Below are 12,923 nucleotides of genomic sequence, written 5' to 3' on the forward strand. Positions count from 1 at the left end.
TGGCTCGTTTCCCCTGATCCAGGTGTCATATTAAAAGGCATAAAATGAACTTTCTAGAAATTAGATTTTCTCTTTGAAATTCAGATACCGCCCGCCAAACGTATTTTTGATTCCCTCTCTTCAAATTGTTTTAAGCACTCATGCGTGAAATATGCATCATATGAGTTGCATCAAAAGAAGGAGGAGGATCTAAGCTTTACAAATATGTGCCTTTTAATAAATATGATTGTCATTATTTATGATAAAACATCGATAATTCTTGGTTTCGTTTTTGGGGGACGCACTGTACAATCCAGATATTCAAATCTGTTTATTGGCATTTTACGGTAGGGTAAGTTCAAATGAAAGACGGTTTTATTAGACAACGCTGCTAGAGGCAAATCAATACCCACTGGTACTTCAGATTAAGCTAATGATCAATCTTTACAGTGATTGGCTTGTTAAAGTAATATAATTTGGCTTTAATTTAACCTATACAGTGCGTCCCAGAAAAAACGAAACCGAGAATTATCAATGTTTTATCTAAATTTAATTATAATTGATAAATGACACATATTTGTTAAGCTTAGATCCTCCTCTTTCATTTGATGCAACTCGTATAATCCATTTTTTACGCATGAGTGACTTAAATGAATTTGAAGAGAGAAAAACAAAAAGTCATTTGGCGGACGGTATCTGAATTTCAAAGAGAAAATGACATTTCTAAAAAATGAGTTTCTGCCCTTTCATACGACGCCTCAGTCAGGAAGAATGACCTAGGAATAACAAAGTGCTATTTGTTTAAAGTAGTGCTTGCATTTCCATAATTTGATTAAACGAATTTGTTTTCACTTGCTGTCTGCTGTAGCAACAAACGGAATTAACAAAAGACTTAACTCCGTTTCGTTGACAATCAGCTGTAGAAAAAAGACTTCATGCATGGCTGGTTGTCAACGAGACGGAGTTAAGTCTTTTGTTAATTCTGTTTGTTGCTACGGCAGGGAGCCAGTAAAAACGAATCATCGATAGTTCTCGGTTTCGTTTTTTGGAGACGCAGTGTATAATCAAACTATCACATCCGCCATTTGCAATCATCATCATCAACTTCAGGTGGCGCTGTAAAGCGCTGCTGTAGTCTTCACGAGAGCACGCCATGCCATGCACGCCAACTCTTTCGCCTGTCATTTGTGTTGCACCTTTCATTCCTTGTCCAGACACTTTCTTGATATCATCAGTCCAAGATATTTGTGGACGACCTCAACCCCGTTTTCTTTCGACTGCTCCTTGCAGTATTTGCTTCTCAACACCTTCAGATATCCTAACAATGTGCCCAAAAATAGTTTAGTTTTCTTTCCTTAATTCCCCTTCTGATGGTCAAGTCTGTTCCAATCTTTTCCAGGACCCACACACTTGTCTTTTTATCTTTCCATGACACCCGCAACAGCCTCCTGTAGCACCACATTTCAAAGGCATCAACTCTCTTTCTGTCATTCTTTGTCATGGCCCATGACTTACTCCCGTAAGTCACAATAGAGAAAGAAGTTGCTTGAAGCAGACAAACCTTCAGACTGAGAGATAGGCCTCGGTTCTTCCAGATGTGAGACATATTCTGTACTGTTGATCTCGCCATTGCCATCCTTCTCCTTATCTCTGTGGTGCTCTCTCCTTTGTTAGTGATGATTGAACCCAAGTACTCAAACCGATTTACTACTTTAATCTTATTTTCAGCTACGGTGAAGTCAGTGTTATTATCATCTCTATCGACAACCATTATTTTTGTCTGTTTGGTGTTTAGAAGTTGGTCTTTCCCTTCACTTGCCTGTCTGATGCGATTCAACAAATCCATCAGCTCTTCTCTGCCGCTGGAAACGAGAGTAGTGTTGTCAGCATACCTTAGGTGCGTGATGTTTTTACCTCAAAATTTGACTCCCCCATTGAATCCTTCCAGAGCATTTCTCATAATGTCCTCAGAATAAATGTTAAAAAGGTTCGGAGACAGTATGCATCCTTGACGTACTCCCATACCAATTCCAAACCACTCAGTATTGCCGTTACTGGTTCTTATTGTTGCTTCTTGGTCATGATAGAGGTTTTTGATCATTTCGATGATGTGACTTGGGAACCACATCTTTGCCATTGTATTCCACAATTGAGAGTGGCTCACACAGTCAAATGCTTTGCTATAATCTATAAAGCACAAATAGAGGGGATGTCTGTGTTCTCTGCATTTCTCTATTATGTTTCTAATGTTGACGATCTGTTCTCTTGTCCCTCTACCTTCACGGAACCCTGCTTGCTCATGTGAGATCTCGGCTTGCAGTTTGATTTTCATTCTTCTGCTAATCACCTTAAGAAGTTTTTTGCTTGCATGACAAATCAAGCTGATCGTTCGGAGATTTGCACATTCTTTCAGATCTCTCTTCTTTGGCAATGGTATAAAAACAGCTGTACACCAGTCCTTAGGCCACTCCCTACTATTCCATATATTGCAACAGAGACGCCACATCAGGTCAGTACCTTCTTCACCTGTAGCCTTCCACATTTCGGAAGTCAAGTTGTAGAAGCCACGGGATTTGCCATATTTCAGTTGTTTCATTGCAAGCTCCACTTCTGATCTTAATGGAGGGGGCTCCATTTCATCACCTTCCTCCCACTGAGTGTCAACTTGTTCCTGCGCAGGAAACATGTCTTCATTTTCCGTCAATGTTTTGCCATTGTCATCATTAATTACATCCAGTCTTGGGATTCTTTTTTGTGATTTCTTTCACATTTGCAAATGCTGCCTTTGAGTTGTTCTTGTGACGCTCTAGGTCTTCACACTTCCCCTCGATGTATTTCCTTTTGTCCTCCTTCACACTACTTGTAACTGCCTTATGGAGTCTCGACCATTCTCCTCTATTGTGTTTTGCTTTTGCTCTCTTCCTGTCATCAGCAATGTCGAAAGTCTGATTTGAGATTCATGGTTGTTTCCGCTTTCTTTTCTTTGGAATGTGGTTCTTTGCTGCATTTTCAACTGTTTCTTTCATGTCCTACATAGCTCATTCGGTGTTTGCTCTGCTTCATCGTTTCTCAAAGCCGCTTAAACTTGTTCTTTACTTCCACTAATAATTGAGAAGGGATATTTCAAACATCATACCTTGTGGGAGCTGAATCACATTTCTTAGCTTTCAGTCTTAGTCTCAGTTTAGCCACAAGCAGCTGATTATCAAAACACTACTCTAATTTGCAATATACCATACTATTTCCTTCTTTCGAAGGTGGTCCATCCGTGATACTCATCATAACTGGAGGCGTAAAGCATCAAAGCTATGGCTATGAACAAAGGTGAGTATAATGTTATTTAAAAAACTCTCATTATTAATATATATGATAGTCCACGGAAATCAGTTGCATTGTAATATCATAGTTCAAGTGTCAAATATTTGCAATGGTACCCACAATTAATGCAATGAATTTAAACTTTTGCATAATTGAAGTAAATGTTTTATCTTTATCAATCCGATTTAAAATACAGTTGCTGGCTGAATCCAACAGATGGGACAATCTGGGCATTCACCGGGCCGGCTATGGCAATCGTACTTGTAAGAAACTCGTAATTAATATTGTGCGATTTGTTTATTTGTTATTTTGGGTTTTTTAGTATGCGGTGTTTTATTTATTTTTTTCATTTTGGTCTTACGGAAGCTTGGAAAGCCTGGATATTAGTTTGATGTCCCTTTTCTGACGAGTTGGGTAATTTCCTCCAAAATACTGATATGAGAAGATAGAGTAGTGTTTTGCGCATTATCTTGTTGTTTGACACCACCTTTTATAATGGTTCAATTTTGCATTTTAAATTGTACAATAGCACCACTCTTAAACAAAGTCTACAATTTTCCTCTCAATTGAAACTAAGCAGCTTTTTCAATTCACAAGCTGCAACTTTTCAAAAATCAAAAATCTGCCGTATTTGGATATATACTACGTAAGATGCAAACGGTGGAAGTACTGCAAATGCGCACTTAAAAAAATGAGTTTACATTATGAAATAGAAGTTCACTGTTGCAAATGCTCGTTATATCTGTTTGATTGCAACTCCTATTGTTCAGTGAGTAAAGGAGATTTTTCAAAGGAAAATAGGCATATATTTAATCCAAATACAAATCTCGTTAAGTTTCATATTTTATGCTTATCTTAATTGTTAAGACCTACGTTTTTATATCGTCGCATCGTGATATCTGAAAACAATTTTTATTCTACGCATGATTGCCGGCAAAAGAAAACCAAGTTAACTATCGACAATTCCTTATTACTGAAATGTCAACGTTTGAAGCTTGCCTTGTGTCTGCGATGATATTGATTAGAATCTCATCATTAGCAGAAAAATTATCAAAAATGTATAATTTATTTTACACTTCTAGGTCAACGTAGTTATTCTCCTACTGGTTGTAAAGACAGTTGTCTCTGCATCTCGAGGTCAACTTGACAACGATAAGATCAAGCAAATCAAGTAATAACCTAATTACTTTTTAAGAAATGTTTTCATTTACGATATATTCTTGTTTTACCCTTTGTCTCGATTACGTAAATGTTCAGAAAGTATTTTTTTCGGAGTAAATCATCTACATTATGTATACTTACTTATAAATTATTATGAACGCAGGTTACCGCCTCTATATTCAGTTCAAAATTCCTTCTTCATGTAAATTTTGTCAAATCATTTTGTTTTTATTCAGAGCTGATCTTTGGAGCCCTCCGTTTCTCCTCGTATTGCTTGATATACATCGGTTATTGACTCATTAATCGTTGAGGAATGTATGTGAGTGTGTATGTAGATTTTTGTGGGTTTGGAAGGGTGTGAGCGTATTTGTGTGTATGTATGTGGTGTGCGCGTTTGTGTGTGTGTGTGTGCGTACGTGTGTGTGTATGTGCGTGTGCGCGCGTGTGTTTGTGTGTGTGGTTTTTTGATAGGTGTGTGTGGGTTTGGATATATGTGTGTATGTTTGGGTTTGGATAGTTGTGTGTGTCGGTATTTTGTTAAACTTGTGTATAAATTTGGATAGGTGCGTGTGGGTTACAATGTTTTTGTATATGTTTGTAAAAAATCACTGTGTAAATTCTGTTTGTCACTGCTTTGCAGAGCTGGACTTCGGAGCACTTTGTTGCTCTTCCACCTACTTGGTATCGCTTGGCTATTGACACCTGTAGTGGCAGTGTTCCCTCACGTCAAGGCGTTGGAATACACCTTCAACCTGCTCAATTCTCTTCAGGTATCTTCTAATATCAGTGCTAACCTGGCGTTGTAATCCAACACTATGATGTCAGTGTCATGATGATTTTATTTTTCAATGTAAACAAAATGGAAACTAAAAGAAAGAAAGAGAGGGTGGGGCCGATGAAACGAAGATAACCCTACCTTTTCTTTAAAGAGAAGGTTGAGTTCTTTGGCTCTGTAGAAGTGAAAACAAATAATTTGAAATATTCAACATACCATTTCACAATAAGGGAAAATATCATATTGAAAATCTTGAAAAACCATCAAATTCCTAATAACTAAATATATCATAACTTTGGACAAAAGTTTGATCCTACTATTAAATTTCTGTAGTGCCGTACCATGTTTTTGTGCACTGATTTTCCATCTGACAAGAATTTTCGTTTGTTATTTTCGAAAAACCTCACAGGCAATCAACGCAGATTAGGTCCTAGATAATTTCTGCCTTCTTGATGTAATGGTCTGCTCAGTACTCAAATACGATTTTAACCATACACGGGCATATGTGTCTTCAACATTTTTACTTGTATTTTTTAAATTTGTTTTACTACTACGAGACGTTCATATCTAAGTTTAGTGCTGTGCATGTATCGTACTAACGTAGATAATTTCTGTTGTATCCTTGCAGGGGTTCTTCGTCGCATGGCTCTATTGCTTTCTCAATTCGGAGGTATGTAATGAAATCATAGCTGGCATCAGACATTCAAAACAATTTTATTTCGGGAAATTTGCTCTGTAAAGAAGTAAAGATGGGCCAAAAGTGTAAACCTTACGCCCCACAATATGCTGCTTGTAATTCATGTTTAGTGTATAAAGGCAAGTTAATTTCATCGTGTATTTTGTATTAGAAGTAGGCTATATATAAAAAATAATATTCGAATGTTGATCTCCCAACCGCCTATTTAAAGAAAGAAATTCTTCAAAACTGCGAGTGTCCGATAGTCCATAGTAAATATGTGCAACTCCTCGAAACAGGCAGGACAAACAGTGCACACGACATGGCGCTTCCGATTTAGCCTTTAACATTAAATCAAACAGAAAGTCTCTATTATTGTGATTTTGTATTATTACAACAGGTTCGAAACGCCATCAGAGAACATGTTCGCAAATCTCGTGAAAGCAGGGCTTCGATCACCAATCCCAGTACAGTTTCAACAACTGAAGTAAATAAAGTTTAATTTTACACTCTATCTAATTATGCAATAATTATATTTTTTTCTTTCTATTGCAATAATTATATAATATTGACTGGCCTTGAGGGGTATATCAGAAATATTGACCAAGCTCAGATCATATTGCCCCGAGTCGAAAGACGAGGGCAATATGGTCTTAGCGCGGTCAATATTTCTGATATCCCCCGAAAGTAAAGCCAGTCAATATTTGTATTGTTATCCAAATCAGACATCTAGAGCAAATACAGAAATCCACCATGACAATCTCAAGAACTGAACAAACTTTGTCAAACCAGCACTGTGCATCTAGCTAGTGCTTGACACAATTTTCGATACACTGCAAACAGTGTGCATTTGGTGTGATTATTACGTCACAATAGAGTGCGCGCAAAGTGCGCAGGTTCTCCTACGCATAATAGATGCGCAATTAAAATGACAAAATACGGCGCAGTCAATACAAGATGCCCGGAGGCGAGACCGTGGAAAATACCAAGGTATATTTTCACTCGTCTCTACACGCAAAATCAATACGCGCAGGGAGACCAAGGAAAATACAAAGAATATACCCCTTTATATACCTCACTTAAAAAATCCAGCCATCTGATTGGTCGAATTGCATTCATAAACTTCAACTGTTCCTGTAAAATTCTCGGTAACCATGCATAAAACATTTCAATATTTTTAATAACCATGGTTATTAAAAAAAGTTGGTCAGCCTCCATGGTTACCCCATAGGTTTACATGTTAAAAAATGGTTTGAGCGATGGAGGATGCCGTATGTGTGCGAAGGATTGGTCGGTAATTTCAATACAATTGAATCTCGATCGATCTTACCGACAATTTTATCTTGCATTGTTGACATGAAGACGAAAATAAACTTCCAAAAACAAAAAAAACAACATCTGCCGATAGATCTTGATCTAAGTTCGTGCCAATATGCATTGCAAAAGTAAAAGAAGAGTCCGTATATGGAGCTTTTGCGAAGCATTCATCACACGCGAAGCCGGTTTCAATCCATTTTAATGTATATATTGGAGAAAACTGCCAAGCATGTTAACGGCGGGCCATAGCCGAGTGGTCTAAGCGTTGGTTTTCGGTACACCTCTTGTTGTACGCAAGAGTTCGAATCCTGTCTTCGACAAAAATGATAAATATTTTTAATTTTTCATTTTTTAGTCTATTTTTTTTCGGCATATAAAAGTATTAATGACTGCTTTAATATTCGAGAAATAGTTGTTTTCATACGCTCTCGGGAAGGTTACAATTGGGCTATTCCCCTCGGCAAGCTTCGGGGAATAGCACAATTCTAACCTTCCCTTGAGCGTAATAAAACAACTATTTCTCTCAAAGCAGTCATTAATACTATACCGTTCCCACTGCTAGTGAAAACTAGGGCAATACGGTTTTGTAAATGACCAGCTCAGATGTCTGATACGGGTAATAATTATATAATATTGACTGGCCTTGAGGGGTATATCAGAAATATTGACCAAGCTCAGATCATATTGCCCCGAGTCGAAAGACGAGGGCAATATGGTCTTAGCGCGGTCAATATTTCTGATATCCCCCGAAAGTAAAGCCAGTCAATATTTTTATTGTTATCCAAATCAGACATCTAGAGCAAATACAGACATCCACCATGACAATCTCAAGAACTGAACAAACTTTGTCAAACCAACACTTTGCATCCAGTGCTTGACAAAATTTTTGCTACACTACAAACAGTGTGTATTTGGTTTGATTATTACGTCACAATACAGTGCGCGCAAAGTGCGCAGGTTCTCGTACGCATAATATTAATAGATGCGCAATGAAAATGCGAGACCGTGGAAAATACCAAGGTATATTTTCACTCGTCTCTACACGCAAAGTCAATACGCGCAGGGAGACCAAGGAAAATACAAAAAATATACCCCTCAGTTCCCACTGCTAGTGAAAACTAGGGCAATACGGTTTTGTAAATGACCAGCTCAGATGTCTGATACGGGTAATAATAGACTATATCTGCCCAGTGTTTTTGTACGCGCGTGTGTAACCGCTCGATGCTGATTCGAACAAATCGCGCATCGAACATAATTTTTTTTTTTTTTTCTGGAGTGGGGGGGGGGGGGGGGGGGCGTTTATTATACGTTATGATGCTAGAAAAAGGGAAACAATACTGGGACAATTTTAGTCTGATTAATGTTTTTTATGAGCCTCGAAATGTTATCTTTCGCGTGAATTAGTGTGCTGGTATGAGAATCTTTGTTTTTTCAGTGTTAACTGAAAATGCAAGAAAGAGGGGAAAAATATTGGGAAATTTAAAGTCTCTTTAATCTTATTCATGAGCCTCGAAATGTTTATCTTTCGCGTGAATTATTGTGCTGGTATGAGAATCTTTGTTTGTACAATGTTAACTGAAATGACACGGCCCCATTGTCTTGTGGCACTTCTCTCATGAGTTTGCTGGGGCGAATGAATAACGACGTTTTGTATAACAAAGGCGTTTGTCAAGTGAAATGCTGCTCCCCAAATTGAATGAGTGAAAATTGGCATTGTATGGTTGATTCATATGAAAAAATATGTTGGCTATATTCAAATGTAAAATTGTTATATTCACAAACAAACGTGTGTGGAGGTGTCGTGTTCTTTCATAGTATTATTATTGTTTTATTATTCAGGATCTAATAATATGCATTTTTATCAGGTGGGCTGTATAACGTACAGACCACCTTATAATTTCGTTAGAATTGCCTTTATTTATTATTATATATTTTTCTTATTTCTAACCACTTTTTTGTGAACAAGATAACTTGGAAATGGCTCAATCAAATGCCTAGAAATTTGGCACACATATGTATAGACATATGTACAAAGCACAATAACGTTTTCAACATTGACCTTCACTGATGACGTCATCTAGGCGCCATTTTGTAAAATTTTACGAAAATCAACTCATGATCATATCTTCATAACCAAAAGGTATTTCTCGTTCATATTTATCATGATCAAGGTCAATATCCGTCCGGTCAATAAAAGGTCAAATAACGCGCGCGTGCGCGTACGTCCGCGCGTCAATGCGCGCGCAAAATTTTGAAATGCTCAAAATCGTCTGAAAATCATTTTGCATACGTTTTAGGCCATTCTAAGCATTTTATAAAAAATCGCGCGTACGAGCATGCGCGCGCGTTTTCGCGCGTAAAACTTTTGCACAACATTGAATTGCCTTTTTTTTTTCTTTCATAATATACCACATATATTTACAAACATATTGATACCATGTTTGTCTCTTTATGACTATTAATAACGGAATGATCGACCGTTTAACATAAATCTCCATGCGCGCGAGCTCTTGTAATACATAGCATATATGGGCAAAAACACGCCTATACAAAATCCATTGTAGCTCTTTAGGATGCAAGGTGACCCCAATTTGTTTTCATATTTTAAAAGAGTATGATTCGGAAATATTGTTTCATGTCTCATTTGACCCTCAATTAACTCATGACGTCATCATAATGGCCTCCGAACTCAAAATTCCAATTTGCATATTATGACGTCAGCATATTTATGGAAAATTGATTGTATCTCTGTAAATATTGATCAATTTTCTTCCAAATTTTAATATGTTCTAGCTGAGACAAATTTCTACAAATGCAGTCAGTACTATTCTTCATTTTGACAAAGGTATCATGGCGTATTTTTGCGATTAAAGGAGGCATGTCAATTTTTCACATTTTGCGTGTATTCTCTATGGGACATGACTTTTTCTCAAAACTCGATTCTACATTCCCGTCTTTCGCGGGCAACATCTACGTCATTTTAGCTTCATTTACGCTGAACTTCGAGTATGATGTAGCTGAGACAATTAGCTATCTCAAATGTGCCCTTCATTTTGTCTAAAATGTTAGCTGGACCAGCCCACCTATACTTGTACCAAACAAGTATTACAAATCTAGTATATTTTTCTTATTTCTAACCACTTTTTTGTGAACAAGATAACTTGGAAATGGCTCAATCAAATGCCTAGAAATTTGGCACACATATGTATAGACATATGTACAAAGCACAATAACGTTTTCAACATTGACCTTCACTGATGACGTCATCTAGGCGCCATTTTGTAAAATTTTACGAAAATCAACTCATGATCATATCTTCATAACCAAAAGGTATTTCTCGTTCATATTTATCATGATCAAGGTCAATATCCGTCCGGTCAATAAAAGGTCAAATAACGCGCGCCTGCGCGTACGTCCGCGCGTCAATGCGCGCGCAAAATTTTGAAATGCTCAAAATCGTCTGAAAATCATTTTGCATACGTTTTAGGCCATTCTAAGCATTTTATAAAAAATCGCGCGTACGAGCATGCGCGCGCGTTTTCGCGCGTAAAACTTTTGCACAACATTGAATTGCTTTTTTTTTTCTTTCATAATATACCACATATATTTACAAACAAATTGATACCACGTTTGTCTCTTTATGACTATTAATAACGGATTGATCGACCGTTTAACAAAAATTTCCGTGCGCGCGAGCTCTTGTAATACATAGCAAATATGGGCAAAAACATGCCTATACAAAATCCATTGTAGCTCTTTAGGATGCAAGGTGACCCCAATTTTTTTTCATATTTTAATAGAGTATGATTCGGAGATATTGTTTCATGTCTCATTCGACCCTCAATTAACTCATGACGTCATCACAATGGCCTCCGAACTCAAAATTCCAATTTGCATATTATGACGTCAGCATATTTATGGGAAATTGATTGTATCTCTGTAAATATTGATTGATTTTCTTCCAAATTTTGATATGTTCTAGCTGAGACAATTCTCTACAAAGGCAATTGCTATTATTTTTCATTTTGACAAAGGCATGGCGTATTTTTGCGATTAAAGGAGGCATGTAATTTTTTTACATTTTGCGTGTATTCTCTATGGGATATGACTTTTTCTCAAAACTCTATTCTACATTCCCGTCTTTCGCGAGCAATATCTACGTCGTTTTAGCTTCGTTTACGCTGAACTTCGAGTATGTTGTAGATGAGACAAAAAGCTATCTCAAATGTACCCTTTATTTTGTCTCAATTTTTTGTTGGATCAGCCCACCTATACTTGTTCCAAACAAGTATTACAAATCTAGTTTTTATTGCAATCATATATGGTTACTTTGTACTTCTCTTCTTTTTCTTTTTTTTTGGCGGGGGGGGGGGGGGGGATATTTCTTTGTTATTATATTTATGTTATTTACCATTTTGTTTTGTTATCTACCATTTTGTTTTGTTATCTACCACTTTTGTTTTGTTATCTACCATCTTGTTTTGTCAGGGAAGTGCAGCTAAGCCTGGTATGAGGTTGATCCGAGTCGCTCCAGCTCCAGCAGCTCCAACACAAAACCAAGCCGGTGTCTCTAGTCACTCAACCTAAGGCCTATAAGCAGTAACACCACGTCCTTATAAGAGGTGCCCTAAATGAGTACCTCGAATATGTGATTGAGCATATGAAGGTTGCGGGTACGAGCTCCTACAAAGCAACGATGTCCTCTTTAAAGACATTGATCTACATTTGTCACGCAACACCCGGATTTACTATATAAGTGGGTAGGCCTACCTACAGTAGATTGATTTTTTAAATTAAATTCACTGTGCGGTGATGATCGTTACTGGTGACAATATTTCCAAAGTCTTTAGAAAGCGAATAAAGACATTGTATCATAAAGTACAACATATTTGTTGCAATTAGTGTTATGCGGTAGTTGTTTGTACGGTAATCTTTTCATGATTTTGATTGGAGGTTTAGTTATTTAGCGTTTTTATTCAGTTTGAGTTCTTTGATTAACTTTTTCTTTTGAACTTGTTGTTTAATTCAATTTACGAGAGGTTAATGTAATAATTACGGTATGTTTTGTAATCATTTATTTGTCTACTTCTCTATAACATTTCTGAGCCGAAGCTATAATTTTGATTTAATCATTGTTATGTCTTTGGAGTCTTTTTTTTTCTCCAGTCTTTAAACATCTTCTGGATATTTTCAACGGAGTTTCTTTAAAAATTGTTTGTATAATATAATATAAAATATGAAGTATTTATTCTTTAATGTATTCGTTCTCCTAGTGTCTTTAATTACTCGCCTGAAACCCACTAAGCCTATGTTTATATTTACTTCCTTTACCATGTTTTTTAAACTTCTATATACCGGTCAACCTGTATGATTTTAGACATTCTTGTCATTGCGCTACTACATGTTCTCATATTTTGTTCTTTTCTTAGTTTTATACTTCATGGTTTCAGTTTACCTACTTGACATTTCATGCAATAGTTTTTAAGTCAGAATTAATTCCTCATGTTTATGTTTAGTATCGTGTCATGACCTAGTATCATCAAAAAACAAAAAATAAATAAAACAATTGATTGTTGTACATGTGTAATATAGGCAGCGGCGTAAATCCGTACCGAGGAGTGGGGGGGGGGGGGGGTGATCGGCGATAGCCATCACATACTAGCATGAGCACACGCCCACACAAACGCACACACCACC

General features: G+C 36.9%; 1 protein-coding gene across 1 annotated transcript; it reads left to right on the forward strand.

Annotated features, from left to right (window-relative positions):
- The first annotated feature begins 3,948 nt into the window (after positions 1-3,948).
- Positions 3,949-11,965, forward strand: LOC115926473 (corticotropin-releasing factor receptor 1-like). Its single transcript, XM_030991215.1, has 6 exons — positions 3,949-3,963; positions 4,380-4,468; positions 5,099-5,228; positions 5,862-5,903; positions 6,310-6,396; positions 11,715-11,965. The coding sequence occupies exons 1-6, from the start codon at positions 3,949-3,951 to the stop codon at positions 11,811-11,813; spliced, it is 462 nt and encodes a 153-aa protein (XP_030847075.1). The 3' UTR covers positions 11,814-11,965.
- The last annotated feature ends 958 nt before the right edge of the window (positions 11,966-12,923 follow it).

This window comes from Strongylocentrotus purpuratus, unplaced genomic scaffold (assembly GCF_000002235.5).
Source record: "Strongylocentrotus purpuratus isolate Spur 01 unplaced genomic scaffold, Spur_5.0 spur5_scaffold_2, whole genome shotgun sequence".
NCBI classification, from domain to species: domain Eukaryota; kingdom Metazoa; phylum Echinodermata; class Echinoidea; order Camarodonta; family Strongylocentrotidae; genus Strongylocentrotus; species Strongylocentrotus purpuratus.